Here is a 25,839-nt window from a genome sequence, read left to right on the forward strand (position 1 = left end):
CTCCAACACCTACCTCACAGGACTGTTGTGAGGGGGACACTTTGCCTACTGCCTCACGCTCTGTGAGCGTGTGTTATTAACTGCATTAATAACAATAATAACGGAAGGACTGTGTCTGGGCTGGGAATCATATTGGCTTTGTTTGGTGCTTGTGCCTAGAGGCAGATAATAGCCCCCAGAAATAGCCTCCATCCCTTCTTCACAGCCTCTCCCCACTGAAGGAACCCTTTTAGAATAGATGACCTCTCCCCTCTCCCTGTCCAGAGAGAGGCCTGAAAGGTCACACCCAGGAGATCAAGGAACGCTAGGTCCAGCCCCTACTGTCCTACACCCTCTGCAACTTCAGTCATTTACCTTATCTGGGCTCAGAAACCCCATTTTGTAAAAGGAGGCTTCCCAATTCTGCTACCTATGGCTCAGCATACCCCACGAGCCACCACAGAAGGCTTTGACTCCGAGACTGCCACCATCTGGACCAGCTCAGGGCAAGGGAGAGCCACCTTCTCCTGTTCGGGACAGGCCCAAGGCCAGGATGGGCTTTGAGCCTGCAGCTGGGAAGGTCCTGGCCACTCTCTGCTGCCAGGTCAGAGACCAGGGAACATCCCCTCCACAGGACCAGGATAGGGACAGAAGCTTGGGCAGGACAGGACAGACAGTCCCATCCATGGAAACCACAGTGTTCCCTGAGCCTGGGCTCCCTTTTCCTCCCACCCATGGGATGGCTGGCAGCTCCCCACCATGCTCTGGCCCCCCTTTCTCTCCTCGAGGCTGCCCCAGACAGCCCTGCCACCAACTTTGTCCACAAGGTGGAAAAAGCACAAGATTGAAGCCACAGACAAGCTGCCATCCCAGCTCTGCCTTCCTGGGCTGAATGCAGAGATGACCCCCTGAGCTGCTGCCCTATCTGTGAAACGGGGTGAGGCTGACCACCTCACAGACTGTGACAGCTGAGCGAAAAGTGGCTCAGATGGAACTTGGCACATCATGAATGCTCAAGAGATATTCTCTTCCTTCCTCCCCCTCCACCCAAAAATACTCTCAGCGGCTTCCTATTGAACACCAAGCAAAGACTCCGCTCTGTCACCCTCCACTCAGGCACCTTCTCCCTTCGTGGGCGCTGAGATTTGGCCCAGCCCGCCCGCTACCATCACACTGGACCACCTCCCACCTTTGCCTGGCTGTGTCCCCTCCGGCCTGCCGTGTCCTTGGCTTGGTTTTGTCTTGCATTGCTGTGGATCTGTGTGCCTATCTTCTCTCCTTGACCCCAGCTAGACTGTGAGCTCCTGGAGGGCAGGGACCACAGGGGGCCCTCTCTCAGGCCCGAGAGCCTGGCATGACACCATGTCTGTCCGTCAAGTGAAGGACTGTGGAGCTGGGGGAAGGGGGCGCCATCTGGTTATTCTGTCCACATGGGCCCCTGCCAGCCTCTCCACACCCTCTTCTTCCCGAGATGTAGCTGTCCACCCTACCCAGGACATGCCCTAGGCTGGTCTCCCTGGGACAGTGTCGAGACACTATTGCTGAGATGTGGGGCCTAAGCCAGCTCCCTCCCCACTCTACAGATGACAAAACTGAGGTCCAGAGAGGAGAGGGGCTGGCCCCAAGGTCACATAGCAATCAGAATTAGACACCAGGTCCCAGGTGCCCTCTTCTGGGTCCAGGGCTCTCTCTCTACCCCTCCCCGTGCTTGTCTTCTGAAGGGCTCTGTGGGCAGTTAGAGGAGGTGGGGGCTACAGAGTGCTGCCCAAGGGACTGTGGACAATGAGGTCCCACAAGGCCCTATCAGGGCCTCCATCCCCAAGAGGTTCCCACCTCTGCCCCTGTGGTTGTCCTTTGAGAGGTTTAGCCCACTGCACTTTGACTTGGACGTCTGTTGCTCTGCCATTAATTGCTTCTGCCATGGTGTTAAGCATTGCCCTCCGCAGGGGACTCGTGGAGCTGAAGGGGAACGGTCTAGGGAATGCCCTAGTCCTTTGGAGTCTTCCCCTGGCAGGAGGGCCTGGGAGAGGACAGGGCACAGCCTAGTGAGGTGTGGGAGGAGGGGGCACAGCTGGGATGAATGTGACCCTCTGCAAAACATAAAGATGATTAGGGGCGTCGGTATTCCCAATTATAAATGTAATACATACCCACCCTGGAAAGTTCAAAATAGTATAAAGTATTGCACTGGAGTTGCAGCTCCAAACTAGGCTGTGTGGGGGAGGCCCAGAGGACACTCCCACCCAGACCCTGCCTTCAAGGGGCTCATGGTCAGGTTGAGGAGCCAGGCCTGTAAGCACCCCCAGAGGAGACTGCAGGTGATTCAGAGGAGACAGATGAAGTCCCCTAGTGGGAGTCAGGAGGGCTACCCAAGGAGAAGGGTATTCATCCTGTGGAAGAGGTTTTGAGCAAGAGGTGAGGGAAAGGCATTCAGGCGGTCACTGTGAGCAAAGGCCAGGGAGCTGGACACCAAGGCCCAGTGAACTGTGCACGCTCCAAGGGCAGAGGCCACGGGACAGGACTCAGTGTCCAGGGCCCAAGAAGGCTGAGGTCTCATCCAGGGGACACTGACTGAGTGGTTTGGACCTCAGGGAGCCCTCCAAACCCTCGAAGAGGGGATTGGAACTGGGGGGACACAGGTAAGAGCAGAGGCTTGGGGATACCAGAGGACAGAGAGAGGGAGGATTGGGGATTGTAGTTGCCCCATCTCCCCTGCCTTGGCTATTGCTGGGCTCTGGAGGACACCCTGGGGCATCTCCAGGGCTGGGTGGGGAGCGCACTATGCCTAAGCCCCTCCCTGGCGTCCTCCTCCCACCTCCCTGCCTCTGGATGTGGGTGTAGAGCTGCCAGCTCCCTGCTGAGATGGGAGTGATTAGATTAGAAGGTGATTTGGGAATCTGATTATCTTGGGTGGAAATTGACCCCCTGCATCTTTTTCCATCCTGTCTTGGGCTGGGAGGTGGGAAGCAGCCTCTTGGTTGCCACCTAAGCCGGAGAACCAATGCCTTCGTTTCCAACAAACCTTTCTACTGATGTGTCTCAGACCAGAATGTGAGGGCCTTGCCCCTGGAGGCGAAGTGGAAGGTAACAAAGACAACAGGCTCAGGGACAGCACAGAGTTCAAGTCCAGGCTCTGCCCCTCACCAGCAGAGTGACTCGGCAGGCCACCCCTCCACTCTGAGCCTCAGTTTCCTCCAGTTTGAGGACTAGATGAGATCATTGAGCGTGGAGGGCAGCATGTGCCCTGCACACAGTAGGTGTTCTACAGAGGTCAGCTTGGGTGGCTGTTACTGCTTTCTGTGCCCTATGAATGCAACGTAGTGTTCCTTCCTCTCCTTTGAAGAGTCTCCAGTGATACCCACCATGAGACCCCAGTTTCTTATCTGTCTAATGCTGATATGTAACAACCCCTCTTCCTAGCACCCTAACAAGCCGAGCTGGTGCCCACGGAGGCATCTTGTCGGCAAGTTATTATAATGAACAAGGCCCTGTTACTGGGCCTCAGCAGGGTGACAGAGCAGGGTGGGGTGCTCCAGGGTCTGCCTGTGATGAGAAGTCACCAGGCCTGGGCTGCTCAGCCTAGAGCCAATGTCCGAGCTCATTCTGTGGTCCCCACTGTGCCCTGCCAAGGGGGAAAGAAAAGCACTGTCCTTCTGTCCTGGGGATGGCCAAAGAGCTTGCCGTCTGAGAATCTGGGTTCTGCACACCCCCTCTGTGAGCCTTCGTGACTTGGTTTCTGCATCTCTGCATGGAGAGGCTGGCATTTACGTGCCTGAAAGGAATCACTGGAGAGTGTCTGTCTCTCTGTGAAGCACTTTGAGATCCTGAGACCCTAGAGACCAAGAGGCTAGATTGTTGCATGCACACACACACACACACACAAGCATGCACACACACACACACACACAGGCACACATACAACATCGGGATATGGCTCAGATCCTACAAGGAAAGGGACAAGGTGGGTGACACCACTTAAAAAGTGAAAACAGATTCCTTGCTTAGGGAAAGCTCTTTAGGTCTGACTCGGAACCCCTCAACCCTTATTTTAGATACAATTCTAATGAGTTTCCTGACATAGACTTCAAATCTGAAGTAAACCAAAACACAGTGAGACATAAGTTATACTGAAAACAGGAAGAAGTGGCACCTAGTCTCGAGGGGACAGAAAGGAGAACTCTAAAAAGCAGAAGTGAGTTCCAGAAGCAAGGCATGGCATGTCAGAGAGTCACTGTCATGGCTGTCAAGGCCTCTGTGATACTGTCCAGCCAGGCCAGGGTGGAATTCTTACTCCCCCATCTGAGGAGGTAGTGTGTCCTGCATGGTATACAGCTTTCTACCCCGAGTAGCAAAAAAATGAAAACAGGAAAAAAAAATGTGTGCCTGGAGAGCCAACCTTCCAGCATCCAGATTCTTCCAGCACCAATCAAAGGACAAAGGACCAGCAGTGCCGCATTCCCTTGCTGCTAGAACTGGGTGGGCATAGCTGCTGTCTACTTCCCAGACTGGGTCCCAGCTGTCCTCCTGGGGTCACCTTTGCTTCCCCAGTGAGGCCATGGCTTCAGTGGGCTTTTTTTTCCAATTTTTAAAATTATAATAATAGTAAAATACACATAACATAGAATTTACCATTTTAACCACTTTTAAATGTACAGTTCAATGGCATTAAGCACTTTCACATTTTTGTGCAACCATCACCACCATCCATCCACAGAACTCTTTTCATCTTCCCAAACTGAAGCTCTGCACCCATTAAACACTGACTTTCATTTCCCTTCCCCAGCCCCTGGCATCCACCATTCTACTTTCTATCTCTGAAGCTGATGATTCTGGGGACCTCATGCAGGTGGAATAATATAGTGTTTATGGTCCTTTTGTGGCTGGTTGGCTCACTTACTTAGTGCAGTATCCTCAAGGTTCATCTTGTTGTAGCCTGTGTTCAAGTTTCTTTCCCTTTAAGGCTGAATAATATTCCATTGAGTGTATAGACCACATTTCTTCCCCCTCTGCAGCTTATCCTCCCTCTGAAGCCCTTGCTTGCTGTTGGACAAGTTGCTCTCTGAGCCTGCATGGTGGAGAGGCTGCCTGCAAGCAGCAACAAGACTCTCTCATGAAACAAAAGCTGACACTGAAGCCCCAAAGATAAAACAAATAAAAGTAGAGCCATCCTGACCAAAGGCCTCCTTCACCCCCCATAGCCACCCTTTCAGCCCCTGGAAAGAATTTCAGGGCCCTTGGGAACCCAGTTTGAGAAATCTAAAGTTCTAGGAAAGTGGTTCTTAACGTTTCTTGCAGCATAGACCCCTGGAGTAGTCTGGTGTCATCATGTGCCACCCCTACTCCAAATAAAGCCTTGAAATGCATCAAATGAAATGCATGAGGTCCCACAAGATCCCACTGAGGTCACAAAGGAAACCAATTATATTGGCATAAAGTAGAAAACAAAATGTGTGGTATAGTAATGAGTGTACTTTATTAGAACACTGAATAACAAGATCTAGCAAGCAGTTGCATAACCACTTTATTTATAAAATAGAGATGAGCACCAACAATGCTGCAATAGCTGTAAAGTGATATGAAAAAATCTGTGATTTTTGTAATGTGTGTAGTGGCATCATGGACACTGATAACACTCCTGGAATTTGATGTCTACATCTGTAAGGGTGGTAGAGGAGTCAGGAGAAGGAGACAGAAGGAGGAAGTGACCCTCCAGGGCAGGTAGTACGTGGTGGGCCTGGAGATGTTTGGGGTACCTGAGAACTGATAGGTAGCAGTGTTTCCACCCCAGCACTGTCCTGAGGTGAAAGCATCTTGAAAGAGCCCACCACACACACAGTGTGAATCTTAACCATAGGTGATGCCCCATGACCTCAGCAGGCAAAGAGCCAGGAGCTGACTGAGACCACATTTTTTCACTCCTTTGGGGAGAGGGCTTCAACCATGCAGTGGTAACTTGGCTTTTGTCCCCTTTCCCAGGGACCCACGTGATGGAGGGCTCAGGACGGATGTTGGTGACTGCTGTGGGTGTGAACTCTCAGACTGGCATCATCTTTACCCTCCTGGGGGCTGGTGGTGAAGAGGAAGAGAAGAAAGACAAAAAAGGTAAGCCTAATCCCCTTGCAGACCAGGAGAGGAGCTCTTAAGGCCACATTTCTTTTTTTTTGTTTATTTGTTCACTCAACAAAACAGTTATTGAGTGCCTTCTATGTCCACACCCTGTGCTGACAGCCACCTTCTGCATCCTTAAGGCCTGCATGGGCCAGGTAGGCTCTGTCTGTTCCATCTCCAGGTCTTGTCCCAGTCTCTGTCTTGTCCAATCATGTCATGGAGGCCCCTCCTTCCCCTCTGGTCCAGGCCAAGGATGCTGACCATGTTGTTGAGTCTCCAGCCTCAAGTGGTAGAAACAGCCAGCATCAATTGGTCCCATCATCACTCCAGTATTGAGTAGAAATCCCCACCCAAGCATATTCCTTCCAATATTGTCAACTCCACTGAGCAGAACTGAAAATCCACCCAGCATAGATTCATCCAAGACATAGGCAGAGTAGATTCTGGGAAAGGCAGCCAGATACATGGCTCCAAATCAACCATCATGAGTTTACTCTCCAGTGCTCCCAGACCTACCATCTTGTCTGAGTTCTGGTTCTTCCTCCTCCTTGAAAATAAGAATTCCTTATTCACTGGGCTCTCCTCAATGCAGCAGGCTGACCACCCAGGCTAAAACTGTCTCTCAGAACTCAGAACAGAGGGAGAGATGCTCACACAAAAAGCTCAAGTCTCATCAGGCCAGGCCCAAATCCAAAGACCCAGGCTTCTGGTCCCAGCACAGCTGACTCCTTACCTGTCACCGCACTTGATCTCAAAGATAGCCCCCCTTTCACATTTTCAGTCTTTTGTCTCCTTCCTCAAGCACGAGGGGAGGATCTGTGACATTCAGAGCTTCTAGAACCCCAGAAGGGAGATGAGAGGACAGATGCCCCCCTGCTGAGTTTTAGGGGCAGCCCTGCTCCCTCCAGCTGTCAGAGGCCAATCAGGCACAGAGCTTAGGTCAAGACTGAAGATTACTTGTTCCTGAAGGCAAAACCCATTTTCCAGGGGGTCCCCTAAGATTATGGTGGCCCCTCCAGCAGGACAATGGAGCTGAGCTGTGTTCTGGGAAATTAGAAGGCTGGAGAGAGTAAAGGGGTGCTGAGGCTGAAACTGAGGAAAGAGTCCTGACTAAGAGTCCCAGAGGACATAAGGAGAGTGTGCACATGCTGGGTTTGAATCTGTGGTAGGATGGCTGAGCCCTATTCCACAATGACAGCAGTTAGGCAGATCTGAGCAGGTAGGCAGGATGCAGCAGCCTGTACCCATTGTCTTCGCCTCACTGAGGCTTGGGTGAGGGGAAGACGCCCCCAGACTCTTCTATGGGCCAGATCTGTGGTTTTTAAAATGCTAGTAGGGCCAGATCTGTGGTTTTTAAATGCCAGTAGGAAGACAAGCCTCAATTGCCCCAGAAGCACAGTTCAGGGTCCTTTGCTGAGCATGCACCTGCACTCCCATGAGATGGAGATGTCAGAAAAATAGCCTCATGTAGAAAGAAGATGCTGGAATGTGGAAGGGACATGGCAGAGGAAGCCTGGGGGAGCAGCCCAGCATCTCAGGCCACCACGAGCAGCATGGCCTCAGCTGGGCCCCCTCTGTCCTCCCATCCCATCACCTCCACTAGGAACATTGCTTAGAGCCCACCACATGTCCCCATTTCAGAATGACCCTAGGTGTATGGCCATGTGTGTATGCACATGTGTGTGTTTGTGTGTGTGTGTGTGTGTGTGCATGGGCAGATGAGGCTGTGTGCTTCTCCTTCATTAACATGTCTCAAAAATCATCACACAGGTGTGAAGAAGGGGGATGGCCTTCAGCTACCAGGTACAGTAAGACACCCTCAGGGTAGATGGGCTTTTAGAAATAGCAGCAGGCTTTGGTCATTGGGCCCTGCCCCTAGACCACCAGCACACAGCTGGAGGAGGCCACATGCCTGCGGGTGGCTCCACCCCCCAGACCCTCCTTTGTGCCCTCGTGTGATGCCAGCCCTGTGGGACAAGCCAACACCCCACTCCACACTCTTGCCCTTACAGTGCGTCACCCTACCGGCCAATGCCAAGTGGTACCACCCCCATCTCTATACCACCCTTAGCCCTGTGTACCAGCATGCAAAGCTTGCTCACCATCACAGGACTCTCCCCTCAGGCTCTGCTCTCCCCACCAGCACCCTCAGGGAGCCCATGCCCTCACACAATAGTGTGCTTCACCCAGTAGGGCCTCTTCCTGCCCATAGAACACTATTCCCCACCCCCAAGAAAGAGCAAAAGGTGTGAACTCAGCCATCTCATATCACTTTTAATTTCTAAATTAAGAAAAATTCACTAGTGCCTTTTCCATCCCATATACAAAATGCAACATGCTTGATGTCACCTTTTAAATTTGGGGGGCATCTCACATGAGAGTTCCCAAAGCAGTCTCTGGAATGCTGGTTAAGGAAGGAGGCAGTGGCCTGAATCAAGGGCATGAATCCAGTTAAGTCAAAGTCATCACCATTAGCAAATGTTCTGCCAGAACACCCTGATGCATAGAGATGGTGGTCGTGGAGAATACTCATTCTGAGTGGTCCGTGCCCACGCTGCACTGCCTGGTGAATATTTTTCCACTCCTGGCCCCCAGTGGGCAGCCAGATCTCCTCATTTCATGGAGCCCTCTCTTCCAGGGGTCTCTCTTGACTGGTTGGACCAGCAGGGTCCAGACCTCAGCACAGACCAGCACCATCCCACCTAACCGCCCTGGTCATCCACCATGCTTTATTTGCAAGACCCTCCATGTCTGAGTTTCTCCCCTCAACCTCTGCGGCATCTCTATGGAACATTTCACCCCCACCCCAAATTTGAGTTTCTTGGTTTCCAAAGGATAATTTTTTTTTAAGAATAGAGTCATGTTATCTCCCCGCAAGTTGGTTCATGTCTTTGTTGTTGTTGCTTTTCTCCATTGTGACACTGCATTTTCCATCCCTCCCACCCCCCTGCAGCAGCAGACGGTGCGGCAGCTTCAAATGCTGCAGATAGTGCGAGTGCCAGCCTAGTCAATGGTATGTCTCCCACGGCGAGCTCCTGGTCGTGGTTGGATGGGCGTCTCTCACCCTCACCCCAACTTTGGGCTTTCTTTCCTCGTTCTGGACTGCACAGATCTCGGATGTGCATGGGCCGCTGGGACAGTCACCCTCTCACATGGGGCAGGCGCTTAAGACAGGAGCCACAGCCGGGGGAGTCAGCTCTGCACCCTGTCAGCCTCGCAGCTGCCAAAAAGGTGCTGGCTCCTGCCGGGCCGTTGACTCCCCATGGAGCCCAGACAAGAGACAAGACTTTGGCTTCAGATTGGCTCCCAAGAAGCAGCATCCCACCTGGCGTGGCCCTCTCCTAAGTGTATTCCTGGCCCTAGCTTTGGGAAGAAGGCCTGGGATCCGGGCTTGAGCTGAAGCTGGCATCTGGGTCCCCAGCAAAAGCTCTAGTCCTTGATTCTAAAATTTCCTCAAGGCAAGGGAACCCAGGCCAGGATTCAGCTCCTTGGCCCTGTCCCATAGCATGGCTGAGCCACCAGTAAACAGTTCTTCCTCTTCTCTTTCACGGAGCCAACGGGCAGGGGTTTCGCTTGGGCTCGGGCCTGGTTCTGTCCTTCGGATGTGGACTGGTGTTTCTTGCTATTGCCTGTGCTGGAGCATTTGTCCTGGGTCACAGGGGTGGAGGGTGGGGGAGGGGGCTGCCACTATGTACTGGGGTCTGCAACTTAATCTCCTTACACACAGGCAAGAAGGAATTCCATTCACTTGCCCCAAAGCCTTTAGAAGATTTCAGATTTCTATCCCCTTCTGGCTTCAGAGCAACAGACAAGGCTTTTCTTTACTCAGATACCACCCCTATCCCCAAATTAGGTAACATAATAGTCCCCCAGGCTACTCCTGAACTGTTGAGAGCCATTAGGGCTCCATCATGAAAACATTGCCCCAGAGGAGCTGAGGGCAGGGGAAAATCTTTTTCCCACCATCTCTGCATACCAGGCACTGGGCTGTGGGTTTCTCATCCATTATATCATATCATTCACTCCTCACCACTCCTGCAAAATATGGAGACTTGTTCCCCGCAGCCTCCCATCCCCTGCCCTAGACCTCTGCCCAAGCCACGTGCATTCAAAGTGACCAAAGATGGAAGCACCTAGTAGGTGTCGGGCTAAGCAAGGCACTTCTGTGAGCAGTGCCTTGCCAAGAAGGACTAATTCTGGTGTGGGTCTATTTCAGGCACAGGAGGAGGAAGGACGACAGCTTGGGGAGTGGGAGGTGTCATGCCTCAGGGAGGGGTGGCTGAGGGTGACAAGGAGAACCCATGTGGGCAAACCCATGGCTGAGAGAGAAAGAACCTGGAGGGGGCACCCACTTTCCCCCCGGCAGTGAGCCTGCTGAGCTCTGTGAACATACAGACCCCATCCAGGCTGGCCAGTCTCAGAAAAAAGGGCAGCCTCACTTCCAAACTGCAGCAGAAAACCCCAAATATCCCAAGAGAAACTGTAGGAAACGTTCATTTCTTGACCACCTACTGTATACCAGGCACTGTTGAAAGCATTTCATATTCACCATCTCATTTAATCCTCATGACACCCCCATGATACAGGTTTTATTGTCCCCACTTTAAAGATGAGGAGACTGAGGCTCAAGGAGACCAAGACACTAGCCTAAGGTCACAGAGCTAGAAAGTAGCAGAGCTGGGATTTGAACCCAGAACCCAGACCTGGCTGGCTCTAAAGTGTGTGCTTCTCCTCCTGATCCAGGATTTCCCAATGGAGTGTGTCTTGTAAGTTTCACAAGGATGTTAAGAGGTCTTCACCCCAAGAAAAGGATTCTGTGGTCAAAGATGTTTAAGAACCACTGGATTGAATTGATCTCTTCCTGGTTACAGAATTAGTCCTGGTTACAGGACTGCTCAGAGCCTTGAATATGCTGGTGTGTAGTGGAGAGTTACAGAGTCACATAGAGTTTCCTAGGCTGATTTGACTGCAAGACCTCTCCTGGCTGAATCCTGTGGGATTGGTCTGCCCCATAATATACTCTGGGAAATAATGCTCTAAGCCATTGCTATTCAAAATGTGATCACAGGACCCAAAGCCTGCACATCACCTGGGAGCTCCTTAGAAATGCAGAATCTCAGACCACACCCCAGACCAACTGAAGGAGAATCTGCATTTTAACAGGCTTTCCAGACTCCAGGTGAGAGCACATTACAGGTGGAGAGGCACAAGGAGGAAGCTTGCTGATTGAGAGAGAATTAAGTGTTCTTTCCCCTCCTTCCTCTGAGCCAGATCACAATGACTTGGATATAGAAAAAAAAAAAAAAGGGTGATAATTTTTCCCTTTGACCCTGCTCCCCCAAGCCCCCAACTGAAAAATGGGTGTGGTCCATCCATCTTGGAAGCATTATGATTGCCGTTATTATTTAGTTATTTTTCTTTTACATTTACTAGTGTGTCACTATGTAATATATGACCTGTAATCATGGTTTTAATCACAGTTAATTATACATCACGAGGCCAGGCGCAATGACTCACGCCTGAAATCCCAGCACTTTGGGAGGCCGAGGCAGGTGGATTGCTTGAGGTCAGGAGTTGGAGACCAGCCTGGGCAATATGGTGAAACTCTGTCTCTACTAAAAATACAAAAAAAAAAAAAAAAAATTAGCCGGTCGTGGTAGTGGGCACCTGTAATCCCAGCTACTTAGGAGGATGAGGCAGGAGAATTGCTTGAACCCAGGAAGCGGAGGTTGCTGTGAGCCGAGATCACGCCACTGCACTCAAGCCTGGGAGACAGAGTGAGACTCTGTCTCAAAAAAAAAAAAAAAATTATACATCATGGGCTGGGCACAGTGGTTCATGCCTATAATCCCAACACTTTGGGAGGCCAAAGCAGGAGAATCGCTTGAGGTCAAGAGTTTGAGACCAGCCTAGACATCGTAGTGAGACCACATCTCTACAAAAACAAAACAAAAAAAAATTTAATTAGCTGGGTATAGTAGCACACATCTATATTCCCAGCAACTCAGGAAGCTGAAGTAGGAGGATTGCTTGAGCCCAAGAGTTCAAGGTTGCAGTGAACCAAGATCACACCACTGCACTCCAGCCTGGGCAACAACAGTAATAACACATCACTACTAACTCCCAATGTTTACACAGTGCTTTTCCAGTGCCTTTCATGAACATCACCTTAGTTGATATCAGCCCATTTCACAGAGGAGAAAATGAAGGCACGGGGAAGAGAAGTGTTGTTTCCCAAGTCTCCCAGGTAGTGGTCTCTCTCCCAGAGCTTGTGTATCAGGTCAGCTTACCAGGAGTCCTCCCAATCCATGTACTTCATACCCATGCCCCTTGTGATGCACAGAGAATAGACCCATTTGGAAAAGGTGCATCTGATTCCAGATACAGAGAAGGGCCTCTGAGACCCCACCTGAAGGCTCCATCTTAGACCCCATTCCTAGCTCTCCTGAAATACAGCCCATCTCCAGATCCCACATGGGGCCAAAGCTGGCTGTTCCCCCATAGTTCAGGGCCAGGCGAGCACCAGTTTGGCCAGAAGAGCCCCAAATAAGTCCCTCGCTTCTGAGAAACCAGGCCATCTGTGCCTCAGCACTCCCAGAACATCCTTCCCTTCCTCCAGCATATGCATTGGTGATTATTTTTCTGATCACGTGTTCACTATGGAAATAAAAGAGGAAATTGCTAGCTGGGCTTAATGAGTGCACACACCGGCTATTGCATCTGATAATATGCAATGCAAATAAAGGCCCCTTTGAGCCTTCTAAAACCAACTATTGAAGTGGAGTCCCCTGGTGCCCCTGAGCCCAGTCAGTAAAATTATTTTAGAAAATAAAAATAATTGTTGTTATTCATTCCTGCTTACTCTAAAAAGCTTTTTTCTCTTGTGTTTTTTAATCCAGTAGAAAGAATTTTACAGTAGAGACACAGGGGTCTTTCACTTTAAAGCCCAGGGTGGGCAACTGATCCTTTGCCATGGGAGGCCATGGGAACAGCTCTGCACTTACCCTTGAACAGACAGTGCTGGGCGAGGTTCGGGGAAGCCACTTCTCCCCTCTGAGTCACCCAGAAAGTGGGCACAGTGACAGTGATGAACTAATCCTGCAGCCATGGGGTTATTCTGAGGATGCTCCTAAATGCAGGCTGCCTCTGAACTTCCCTTGGCCTCAGTTTCCCCATCTATAAAATGAGAGTGATGAAAATCCCTCCTGCCCCACCTTGCAGGGATACTGGGAAGACTGACAAGAGATGACACTTGCAAAAGCCCTTTGAAACTGCAAAAGGCTGAACCGTGCAAGTGATTATTATGAAGGTAACTGGGGCACTCTGGGAGGTGAATGTCTCATCCTGTTTTATGAAAGTGGAAGCTGATGAGATTGGGAGATATAAAGCCAGCAGCTAGCTGGTGGTGAAATGAAGACTTCAGGAACCCTGTCCCAGCAGTGCCACCTCAACTTCCCTCCCCTGGGCTCAGAGGGGCTGAGGGGTGTCCATGGTCTCCCTGACGGCAGCTTCTGGAGAAGCAATGGCAGGACGGAAGTAGGCACGCACTTTGGGGCCAGCTCTCCATTTACCCATTGAGACCCAAGCAGCTCATCTCCCTCTCTGAGCCTCAGCTTCTCATCTGTAAATGGGTATAATACAAGCACACCCTTCATAGGTGAGGCTGTGGTGAGGATTAGATGGAATCTCAGAGCCTATGTGTGTGCCCAGCACATGGTGAGCTGGCTGGAATGTGAGCTGTGAGAATCACCGTTGCAGCCATCATCCAAGGGTGGCCAACCTTCTCAGACCCCTCCCAAGGGGGCGAGGCCTGTAGGCAGAGCAGGCAGAGCTCCAGGTGAGCGTGCAGGCCCAGTAGATGGGAGGGTGCTGGTGAAGGCAGGTGTGCTAGGCAAGAGACAGAGGCCTCCATTGCCCACATTGCACACCCAGCCCACAAGCTCCTGGCCAAGGCTGGAGTGGGGGCCTCCCAGGCAGCTCTGATGAGTGTTAGGGAGGGGGGCCAGATGCAGCACCAGACCCTGAAATGGAAGGGGGTGCCCACTAACACTACTTAGCCTGCTGCTGTAGCCTGAGCCATACCCCTACCAAGGGGTCAGCACCCCCGTTGGGGACCAGGGCACTTCACCAAGAACCCAGCCACACTTGAGGTCCCTTGTATACCACCATGGGGACCCCTGATCACTCTTTGTTCTGGTCACTCTCAGGGGCATTGGGCAAGGGGTCATCCTTGGGTGGCTTCACACTCTTCAGAAGGAGAAGGAGAAAGATCATCCCTCTTGAAGGCCAAAACTAAGGAACACATTGACCTCAGTGCCTTGTCCAAACTCCTCTCCATTCTAGAAACACTCTCTCTTCTCTCTCTCTCTCTCTCTCCTCTCTCATCTGCATGTTTTCTTTTATGGGAAAATGAAAAGGACGTAACTGAACAAGTCTCCCTTTGCCTTCTCTCAACCCAGAAAACACCCAATCAGTCACAAAAAGCTTGGTGTGGGGTCCTGAGTGCTTCTCTGCTGCCTCCTCCTGCAGACTCTAGTCCCCTGCACCCTCTGATCTGTAGCATGCTCAGGGCCAAAAGTATTCCAGCAGAAACCTCCCTCCTGAGTCCCCTAGAGAATCAAGAGTTGCCCAGCTGGCAGGCCCCACAGCTAAGGTGCGGCCAGGCCTGCTCCTGCTTCAGGACCCTCCCCAGCCTGCATCCCCACACAGAGGGATGCAGCCAGCACAGCCCTCCCTCCATCTGTGACATTAATGTCCGTGGCCTGTTGCGTCTTCGTGATGACCGACCATGTGTTGTCTGTTCTCTGTTGTCTGTTAAAATTCTTTGTCGTGTAGGTAAAATGCAGGATGGCAATGTGGACACCAGCCAGAGCAAAGGTAACCCTTTTGTATTAACCGGCGTTTGTCGTCCCTGAGGCCCCTCCCCACCGGCTCTGACAGTCACACCAGAGACAGAGACTGGCGAGGGCCAGAGGCAGACACATCCACTCCTACAGGTGTCTGACGACCTTGGGGGTGTAGCTGTGATTTGCATGGTGCCAGGCCAAATAAAGAGGTGTCCACCGGTGAGGAGGGGGATACCCACGGGCCAGCATCTCCCTAGCCTTTGAACTCTGCTCCCCATTCAGCTGAAGACTTTGAGATCCTTAGAGGTTGAGGGGTAGGGAGTTTGGCTCAGTCTCTGTCCAAAAGGGTCACGGGCCCTCCAGTCCATCCTGCATGAAGAGGCCACGCCACCTGGGATAGTGACTTGGCTCCCATGGCCACCCTCTTTTACATTCTAAGCCTCCTTTTTTGTCCGTCCTGTCTAGTGGCTACTTAATATCCCATAACACGTCCCAAGGACCAGCTGGGTAGAGCCCAAGCCTGTCTGTCTTGTCTGAATGTGGGAAAGGACAAGGGACCACCTGGGGTAGGACCCACGGCCTTGTTCAGGCTGAGAGGGGGATCCAGGTTAACAGCATCAGTCCCTGCTGTGTCCCAGATTCCAGGTCTGAGGCAGTGAGTGCCACTGGGATCCATAGCTCCAGCTGGAAGAGGCAGGCCCCCCATCACAGGACTTCTGCACCAGCTATGCAGGGCTCAGTCCGGGCAGTCAGCACCTACCCTGGGCAGGCAGGGGTGGGCGCCAGCGTCTCCACCCTGTGGGCTGACCTGCATGTGTGTGTCTATGTGTCTGTGTGTATGCACGTGCGTGATCTGCCCCCTGCAGCCAAACAGCAGGACGGGGCAGCCGCCATGGAGATGCAGCCCCTCAAGAGTGCCGAGGGCGGCGACGCTGACGACAGGAAGAAGGCCAGCATGCACAAGAAGGAGAAGTCCGTGCTGCAGGGCAAGCTCACCAAGCTGGCTGTGCAGATCGGGAAGGCGGGTGAGCGTAACAGGTGGGAAGCAGGGGACAGGGCTCACAGGGGGACCCCAGGCAGAGCCCTGCCCCATGCTCGGCCTCAGTTACCTCATCTGCAAAGTGGGGGGCTTGAGTGAGTGCCTGAAGCCCACCTTTCTCTACCACAGCACCCAGTTTGAGTCCTGTGTACAGGAAGCACTCCATTAGCACTCAGTGATACAGAAGAGTGAAGCCCAAGCAAAGCCAAGGCTGTGGTAGCAGACGGCCTGCCTTGTTGTCCGGCAACAGCTGTGAGAACTTGGGAAAGTAACTTCTAGCTCTGAGCCTCTGTATCCTCATCTGTACAATGAGGATAATAGTTGTCCCCACTTCACAGATTGCTGTGGGAGTTAAAGGAGACTCTGCATACAAAGCATTAGCACTTGGCAGGTGCAGCAGCTGGAGAGGGTGCAGGGCCTGAAGTTCCAAGCAACACGGTCTTTATCCTGAGGACAGTGGGAGCCACGGAAGAGGCTTGAGCAGAGGAAGACAAGAATGGGTTTGGGCTTTATCATGACCACCCTGGCCACAGTGCAGAGGAAAAACTGGAGAGGCTGAGGGACAGTGCCAGGAGCACAGGGAGAAACCCATGGTCTGAGCCCCCGCACAACAAACTGGGCATCCCAACTAAAGTGGTAACTGCAGGTGATGGCTGGTGACAGCCCCGCTGGCCCAGCTGCAAAGTGAGCCCCTGACCCTCTAGCATGGCCTAGGCTTCCCCTCCCGGGTAAGGAGGTAGCAAACGCCAAAGCCTTCCCACCTGGCTGCTCGATCCTTTGTGGCTGTCTCCCCAGCTCTAATTATAGACACCACGGCGCAGAGAAGGGAAGCAGATTACAGGCTTGGCTGTCTATATTTAAACTTGGGGGCCTGGTGACAGCTCCCGGCTGCTGGGAGCTTGGCTTCCAGCCCCTCCGACTGTCAGACAGGGATGGAGCCGGCTCTGAGGCTCCGCAGCTGGAGGTGGGGGTGGAGAGCTATGGGCCCAGGGATTTCCTCTATCCTCTATCCCGCCATCGCCACCGCCACAGGCAGAAGACTCCATGGAAACATGGCACTGACAGGGCTGGGAATTAAGCGATGAGAACAACCCCAGGGCCTTCAAAGTCCTCACTCTTCTCCCTCCTGCACCTCAGCCCTGCCAAGAATGGAGTTCACAGTCAAGCACTCCTGGGTTCACAGCCCATCTCTGCCTCTCTCTTGGGCTGAATTCCCTGAGATGGGTAGGCAGGGGATCTATTGACAGGGTGCTCTCAGGTGAGACCTGCAAGGGGCACAGGTCCACGCCAGGGAAGAAGCCAGGGGCAGCTGAGATTTCCAGAGAACTCCCAGACTCTCCCGATCCCATGGGAGCTCTGGAGCAACCCAAATCCACACCTGCCCTCCTCTGCTCAAACCTCCTTCATGACTCCCACTGTCCTCAGGATAAAGTCCATGCTGCCCAGAACTCTAGGGTCTGTTCTACCTCAAAGCAGATGGCTGGGCTTTGGGACTAACATGTCAGCCACTGGATGTTGGCCATCAGGTTAAGATGGGAGTGCATTCCCAGGCACTTCCCGACAAGGGGACCCAGTCACCTTAGCAGGCTCCTCCTCTGTCAGAGTCTGCAGGTGTGAGCATTCTCCACAGCACCTGCAGTAGCACCTGTAGCAGATGGGGGATGGGCATGCTAAACTAAAGAGGAACCCCCAGGGGATCAGGATGGGTCCCCAGCTGCGTTCCTACAGTTACAGCATTTCTCTCGCCTGTGGCTGCAAGCAAGTCACTTCCCCTCTCTGAGCCTCAGTTTCCTCATCCAAAAAAAAAGCCACCTGCTGTTTCCTCTACATGGAATGTTCTTCCCTAGGTCACCATGCGACTGGTGTCTGCTCAAATATCACCTCCTCCAAGAAGCCTTCCCTGGCCACCCTAGCTAAAGTAACCACTCCCTACCCCTGCCCCCCATGTCACTTTCTATCACATCATCCTGGCCTTTTTCTTCACAGTGTGTAGCATATCTGAAACTGTCTTGTTCATGTATTCGTTTTTTTGTTTCTTGTCTTCCTCCTCCTCTAGAATGTCTGCTCCTCAAGGGCAGGAACTCTTGTCTTCTTTACTGCTGTGTCCCTAGTTCCCAAACTGGGAACTAAGATGTGCCTGGCGTGTCATAGGTGCTCAAAAGGTATTTGTCGAATAAATGAATAAATAAATGATACCGACTTCACATCATTATTGTGTGAAAGCTCTGTGCAAACCATTCCTCATTTATTCACACAGTCACTCGGCACACATCTCTTGAGCACCTACTATGTGTCGAGCACCTACTATGTGTCGAGCACTATGCTGGGCACTTTGCATGCATTCTTACCACATTTGAGCCTTACAAAATCCTGGGGAGGAAATATGCACCCCATTGTACAGAGCAGGAGACTGAGGCTCGGTGAGGATCAAGGTCTCAAGAACTTGCCACAGGTCACAAAGCAAGGAGTAGCAGAGCTGGGAGGTGAGCTGGGGTCAGCCTGACCCAGAGCTCTTTCAGCCAAAGGTTTGGTCCACACCACCCGCAACCTCCACTTCCTGGAACCCCCCGAGCATGTGTCCCTCACATTGCAGGCTTGGTGATGTCAGCCATCACGGTGATCATCCTGGTGCTCTACTTCACTGTGGACACCTTCGTGGTCAACAAGAAGCCGTGGCTGCCTGAGTGCACGCCCGTCTACGTGCAGTACTTTGTCAAGTTCTTCATCATTGGCGTGACGGTGCTGGTGGTCGCCGTGCCCGAGGGGCTCCCTCTGGCCGTCACCATCTCGTTGGCCTATTCGGTGAAGGTGAGAGGGGAGGAGAGCAGGACCAGCCAGCTGATGCAGCTGCAGCTGAGGGCCTGGAGGGATCACTGGGGCCGGTGCTGGGGTTGGGAGATGAATGAAGAAGCCCCATAGACCCCGTAGGAGCTTGGAAGAAGAATATATTCAGGAGCCCAAAACTCGGACGCTTTCATAGAGTCCAGGGGCCTGTAGCAAACCAGAGAGCCATACCCTGGCTGAAGAGGCAGCCGTTATTCAGCCCAGCCACACACCGCCTTGCAGGGGTGCAGGCCCAGCATTGCCACATTGTCACCTTTTTCCAAGAGAAGCCAGAAATCTGGACTTAATGTAAACTCTCGTGATTTTTAGACATTGATAATCAACTCAAAAATTTAAAAAAAATAATAAAGACATCACCATGCAAGCCAGAATTCATCCTTACCCCACCAAATTTATGCAGAAGTCTGGTGGTCTCAGTGGTAGGCCCCGCGGGCAACTGTAGCGCTTGTAAAACTCATCTCAGAGGTGGCTCCCTGAAGTGTGAGGGGTAAGCCAAAAGCAAAAAGGAAGTCTGATTTCATAGAAGCCTCCTCCCATTGGGAAAGAGGCTAAAAATATAAGAAATTTTTAAGCAGTTAAATGAAGAGCTGGGGTCATGAATGTTTTCCAGGGAAGCTTGGTCTGGGACCTTTCTAAGTGCTACCCTGATGGCAGAGCTGCACCTCCACCTGCACCCAGGCCGTGACTATCTGCAGTGCCCAGTCACTGCTAGTCTGACCCTACTGGGTCACCCCCAGGTTCTCACACCCGGGTCTCATTTTCTTCCCTTTGCCCCATGTTTTCTCCACCTCAAAGGGCCGGGTGTAGGGCTTCTGTTTCCCAGTGCCCCATGCCAGAATGTCCCTGCGAGAGTGGAGGCATGGCCATGTTTATAAACCAGGCATTCACTCTGAGAAATTGGCAGAGCCTCCGGAGGGCATGGTGAGCATCAGTTTCCAAGCTGGAATTTGGGCTGGGCTCTCTGATGTAATTTCATACAGAAAAGTGATCTCCAGACAGGTGCCAGAAAGTGGCAGTTCTGTGTAACAAATACGGCCCTTATCGTCTTCCTGTTTTAGGGTTCTTGAAGAAACTCCATCCCCACAAACCAGAGCCCAAACAGGTCACAACAAGAGGCTACTTTGGGACCCAGGGACAGCAGAGGGTGACTGTTATAGAGCCATAAGTAGGGGGCCTCCACAGCCACTTCACTGAGCCTGGGGATGTCCTTGAAAGTTGCACAGAGCTGGTTTGGGAGAATCATATACAGATGCTTTTAGGCCTCTGCGCCTTTTGCAGTTCATATCTCTGGCACCGCTACCTTCGCTCATCTTAGGTAGTGTTAAAGTCAGGTACTTTTACAGTCATTTGATAAACTTAGGAGAGCACCCCAACACAGGAGAGGCAGGCTGTGGCCTCTCTGAGCCTGGACCTGGGAGCCACCATCAAGAGCACAGAGATGACTGACCACTTAGATCAGCACTGCCCAAAAAGAGACAGAATGTGAGCCACATGTGCAATTTTAAGTTTCCTAGTAGCAGCCAGACATGGTGACTCACGCCTGTAATCCCCAGCACTTTCAGAGGCCGAGGATTACTTGAGCCCAGAAGTCCAAGATCAGCTTGGGCAAATAGTGAGACCCCATCTCTACAAAATAAAATAATTTTTAAAAAAGAAAAAATTCCTGGTAGCTACATTATTTTTAAAAAGTAAAAAGAAACCAGTGAAGTTAATTTTAATAATATAATTTACTTAACCCAGTATGTCAAATCCAACATTATTATCCAAATTATTATCAATCCAATATGTGATCAATATAAAAATTAAAAATGAACTACTACTTTTACATTTTTTCATAATATCCTCTAAATCTGATGTGTATTTTGCACTCACAGCACATTTCACTTCAGAATAGCCACATTTCAAGTGCTTAGTACCCTATATGTGTAGTCACAATACATGTGACTACCATATTGGACAGTACGGACTTAAAGGTTCTTGAGCCCAACAGACAAACCCTCTTCAGAGAGTGCAGGTGGGCTGAGGCCCAATAGAAAGGTCCAGGCTGTGAGATTAAATGGAGGTAGGTTCAAATCCCAGCTTTAAACCCCTCCAGGTGTGTGATCCTAGTCAGGTCACTTTGCCTAGATTTCTTCACTTGCCAAAATGGATTACCAGAATCTTTTCATGTGCCACAAAATTCTTAAAACATCGGACAAGAAGTAATTCGCAACAAGGCTTTGCAAACTGTATCATGTGTTGCAAATTCAAGTTGCTGTTGATCATTCAATATGCATATATTATTACTATTATCACAAGTTACAGTAGGAGAAACTGCAAGAGAATATAATCCTACTAATACTCATTTTTAGTAACATAAAGCTCTATTAAAATTATTCTAACTGCACTTCTTTTTTACCCTGGTTATAAAGAGTTATAATGAGCAAAAATAAACGAAATCAAATTCCTAGGCACAGCCTAGAACTCTATCTGATTCAGCTACTATGTCAGGAGGGCCTGCATGAAGAACAGTATTTCCTTGAGAATTATTTCATTTGCATTACTCATTTGAGAACCTAGAAGAAGGTATGAGTGTGGAGCTGGGCCAGAGAAAAAAGAAGGCAGATAGAAGAAAATATTGTTTATAGGAATATTCCATTTTTGTTATAAATTTCAAAAAAAAAGGATGTTGATATATACAAGATGTACCTAGTCCTGCATGGTAGCTAATAGTTGATATGTTTTCTTTTTCCCTTTCGTGTATATATTTTTTTAAAGAAATGTGTGGTTTTTATTATGCAAGTGATATATGTTAGTCATAGAAAAGACAAAAATCTGTAATTCTATCACTTAGCAATAATGACATTAATACTTTGATATTTTTCCAGATATTTTCCTATATCCTAATTTATTTACTTTTGGTAAAATTAAAATGAGAATGAAAGCCAGGCACCAGTGAGAAAATTCATGACCAAATAAGGAATAGTTACTTATGTTAGTCTATAAGAAAAAAATATTTAAAATACTCAGAGAGGGACCAACCTTATTTGTCTTTCCCCCTTTTTCCCATAAAGAATGTAGATTACTTCTATAATCCAAATTAATAAATTCAATTAATTGAGTTTTTCAAATGGTTCAGATACTAAAAGAGAAAGAAAAGGGCCACGCACAGACAAAAGAAGCCCAGGTGTAGGAGGCAGCAGCAACCAAGATCCTTTAGAAGTGCAGGAAGCAAAGGGGCAGGCTGCGGTGGCTCTGCCTTATTTACTGCATGTTTACCTGGTGCCTCCAGGTACCCCATGCTCCCCAGCCCCTCTCCTCACTGTTGCCCTCTCACCTGCCCCTTCTCCCAGAAAATGATGAAGGACAACAACCTGGTACGCCACCTGGACGCCTGTGAGACCATGGGCAATGCCACAGCCATCTGCTCAGACAAGACAGGCACGCTGACCACCAATCGCATGACAGTGGTACAGGCCTATGTCGGTGATGTCCACCATAAAGAGATCCCCGACCCCAGCTCCATCAACACCAAGACCATGGAGCTGCTGGTCAATGCCATCGCCATCAACAGCGCCTACACCACCAAGATTCTGGTAAGTAGGTACCAGGCACATCCACCACCAGAGGGAGCAACATCCATGGGATGGTACAGAGGTACTGGGCAGGTTGAGCAATGTGATTCATAGTCTCAAATCCTGCTAATATATTTTGGTATGGTCAGGTAGTAAGCAACATGTTTCTGTTTGACTTAATATACTATTAATATTGCTATAATATTTGTGTGACAAAGAAACCTTTATTGTTAATTATGTTTTTTAAATCCTGTCATTGAACCCCCACTCCCCCTGCCCACACACACACAAACTTTTTATTAGTGTGCTTTTGCTGCATAACAAACTACTCCAAAACTTGGTGACTTGAAACAAACCTGTATCTTTCACTCAAAGTCCTGTGAGTCAGCAGTTCAAGCTGGGCTCAGCTGGATGGTTCTTCTGGTCTCAGCTGGGCTTCCTCCTGCATCTGCAGGGGTTCACGTGGACATCTCTGCTGATCTTGGCAGAACTGTAGGCTGACTTGGCATGGCCTCAGCTGGGCTGGCTCATCCCTGCCCTGTGTGGTCTCACCTCCTCCAGCAGGCTAGCCTGGGCTTGTTCACATGGCGACAACAGGCCTCTAAGAGAGAGCAGAAGTGTGCAAGTTCTCTTGAGGCCTGAACCGCCATGTTGTCACTTTTTGCTGCATTCTCTTGGCCAATGTAAGTCAGGAGGCCAGCCCAGATTCACACAGTGGTAAAATAAATTTCATCTCTTGATGAGAGGTGCTGTAAGGACATGGATTCAGAAAGGAGAATAATTGTGGCCATTTTCACAGTCTACCACTGATGATGTTGTTGTTGGTAATAGTAGTAATATTATTCATTTTGATAAGAAAAACTCTCAACTTACTGTCTCAGCTAAGCTGCCTAGACTCAACATGCAGTAAACCCTACCTGGTTTAGAAGCACAGGTTGCCCCTTTGTAATTAACCAGCACTGGATGAAGAGAAACCCAAAGTTCATCCATCCAGATGTCTATCAGCTCCCAGATGCAGAGTGTTTCTGCCTTGTGAGCATCTGGTGATCAGCTAAGCTTTTTTGTTTACCCTCCCAATGTGCTGAGCCCTGACCTTCTCCTCCTTCTGCCCCTGAGCCAGCTGCAACCTTCTCTATCAGGTTGGGTTTGTAGGAGCTGCTAGCAGCTTTATCAAAATGGGAAAGAGAGCATGAGTCAGCAGCAAAGAGCCAAGGGCTGGTAGGGGAAGGAGGAGGAGGTGGCTCCTGCACCCTCCACCACAGCAGCTGAGCAGCCACCCACATCATCCTGGAGCAGCAGGCTAAGGGAGGCAGAACTGACAATGGGGAAAGTAGGTCAGAGGACCCATGCAGACGGTGATAGAGAACCCTGAGGGTGATGCCAAACACGACGATGTTTTTGTCTTCTTCCCCCACCCCACCCAATTTGGAAATCAAGGGAGATCAGCCATGCTTTATCCTGCTCCCCAGGCCTTCCTAAAATAACTGGAATGCTGATAATGATCTCCACCTGCAGACGTGGCAGAGAGGGGAACAGGGCGATTCCCAGAATGGGCTTCAGCCATGTGGGCATAGCTCTGTGGGGTGGGCTTGGATTGAGATGTGTGTAATGCAATTATAGTCAAAAAGAATTCTTGGGATCTGCCAGGAAGGCTGAGGAAACCTCTCCACAGTGATGAGTCTCAATTAAGCAGTGCTTTATAGCACTGGAGGCAAAGCTGAAATGTCATTCCCAGATGTCGGTGGATTGAGTCTGTTCAGGTGGCATAAAGGACAGGGGTCAGTCGGTCCATCTGAGGAGGTGCAGCTGCTGAGGCTGGAGAGAGGTCAGGGAACTGGGGTCCTTGGTTTGTAACCCAGGCCAGGTCCCTTACCTCTCAGGCACCAGAGTCCCCTCTGTACCTGGAACCCTGGCATCGTAGATACCTGGGCCTGTCTTTCTGGGTCTTTCTTGTAAGTTCCCTGGCCACATTATTCTCTTTGCTGGGAGCTGACAGCCATCAACGTGGGAAGGACAGCAGAGCCTGTGTGTGACTGGGTAGTGGTTAAAATTTGGACTCTGGAGCCAGACTGCCTTCGTTCAAATCCCTCACCAGCTGTATGAATATAAACAAATTATTTAACCTCTCGGTGCCTCAGTTTCCTAGGGGAGGGGGAGAATCTTGGATTGTTGTGAGGATAAAGTGAGTTAGTTAATGGAAAGTGCTTAGCACACAGCACTCAGTAGGACTAGTATTGTTGTTATTCAGCAATAAAATCACCCACTGAAAGGGGATTCTGTTTGTAGCAATGCAGACGTTAACAAATAAAGAGAGCAGAGACATCAGGGCTAGAGAGGCAAAGACTATTGCCCAAAACCATTCAACCAATTAGCGGCAAAGCTGACCCATGGATACTCTAAAGCTAGCTGTTGAGGCAGATGTCCAGACTAGGTTCTTGTTCATAGATACCAACCCTGCAGCACCTCTAGCCTACAGTCTGCTTGGGAAGAAAGGTCTGGGGTCCAGAGGGTGGGCACACCAGGGCCTGCCAGCCATATGGGGCAAAAGGCCTCTCAGGGGCCCCCCTTTCTAGGCTCAGATGAATACTGAGAAAAGGATCGAGCTGCTCCACTCAGGGCAGACATCTGGCCACCCTCCAAACCAGGACAGGAAATCTAGATTTCAGGACATTCTGAAACCATACAAGAGGAGACAGGGCAGGAAGGACATGCAATGTCCACCAGCTTCACTACCCAACAGCTTTAATTGGGAAATTAGCCTAGACTGGGAAAATAAGACCCCGGGCAGGGCTGGGCTCCCATACGCTATATTTCCCCTTCCACAAGGAGGCCAGTTCCTCTGTGTCTTCTTGCTGTCTGATGCCAGGCTGTGGGCTTTTTAAGAGCCGGAGACAGCTGAGTCTTCTCTCATCCCCCTCGGATAGACTTTTGGGAAGTGGTGGGTGGATGGGTGATGTAAGTGAATGGACTGATGAATAAATGTGTAGATGAGTAATCAATGAGATGAGGGATAGGTAGGGAGAAGGGGGGATGGATGGATGAGTGGTGGGTAGGTAGATGGATGGGTGGATGGATGAATGAGTGGATGGATGGATTGATGGATGAATGCATGGATGGGTGGATGGATGAGTGGGTGGATGAATAGATAGGGGGATGGGTGGATGGATAGATGGATGGCAGTTAGGTGGATGGATGGGTGGATGGATGAATAGATGGATGGATGGGTGGATGTGATGGTTGGTAAATGGATGGATGGATGTGTTCGTTGGTGGATGGATGAGTGGATGCATGGATATATTGGCTGGTAGGTGGGTGGATGGATAGATGGACGGATGGATGGATGGATGGATGGATGGATGGATGGATGGATGGGATGGGTAGATGTGTTGATTGCTTGATGGAATGGAATGGTGGATGAATAGATGGATGGATGGATGGATGGATGGATGGATGGATGGATGAATATGTG

At 50.5% G+C, this 25,839-nt stretch overlaps 1 protein-coding gene across 12 annotated transcripts in view; it reads left to right on the top strand.

The window, feature by feature from the left end:
• Positions 1 to 25,839, top strand: part of ATP2B2 (ATPase plasma membrane Ca2+ transporting 2) — a 126,042-nt gene that overhangs the window by 58,833 nt on the left and 41,370 nt on the right. For 4 of the 12 annotated variants that reach the window (XM_063630703.1, XM_055260184.2, XM_055260190.2 and 1 more), the window contains exons 5-11: positions 5,956 to 6,081; positions 7,858 to 7,890; positions 9,041 to 9,100; positions 14,923 to 14,964; positions 15,800 to 15,958; positions 18,566 to 18,780; positions 22,149 to 22,391. In XM_063630703.1, the coding sequence (XP_063486773.1) occupies positions 5,956 to 6,081; positions 7,858 to 7,890; positions 9,041 to 9,100; positions 14,923 to 14,964; positions 15,800 to 15,958; positions 18,566 to 18,780; positions 22,149 to 22,391 (878 nt within the window). Of the gene's footprint in view, positions 1 to 5,955; positions 6,115 to 7,857; positions 7,891 to 9,040; positions 9,101 to 14,922; positions 14,965 to 15,799; positions 15,959 to 18,565; positions 18,781 to 22,148; positions 22,392 to 25,839 lie in introns of all 12 variants that reach the window. The other 8 variants (XM_055260186.2, XM_055260193.2, XM_055260191.2 and 5 more) reach the window with 5 other exon arrangements.

The sequence above is a fragment of the Symphalangus syndactylus genome, chromosome 21 (genome assembly GCF_028878055.3).
Source record: "Symphalangus syndactylus isolate Jambi chromosome 21, NHGRI_mSymSyn1-v2.1_pri, whole genome shotgun sequence".
Classification (NCBI taxonomy): Eukaryota; Metazoa; Chordata; class Mammalia; order Primates; family Hylobatidae; genus Symphalangus; species Symphalangus syndactylus.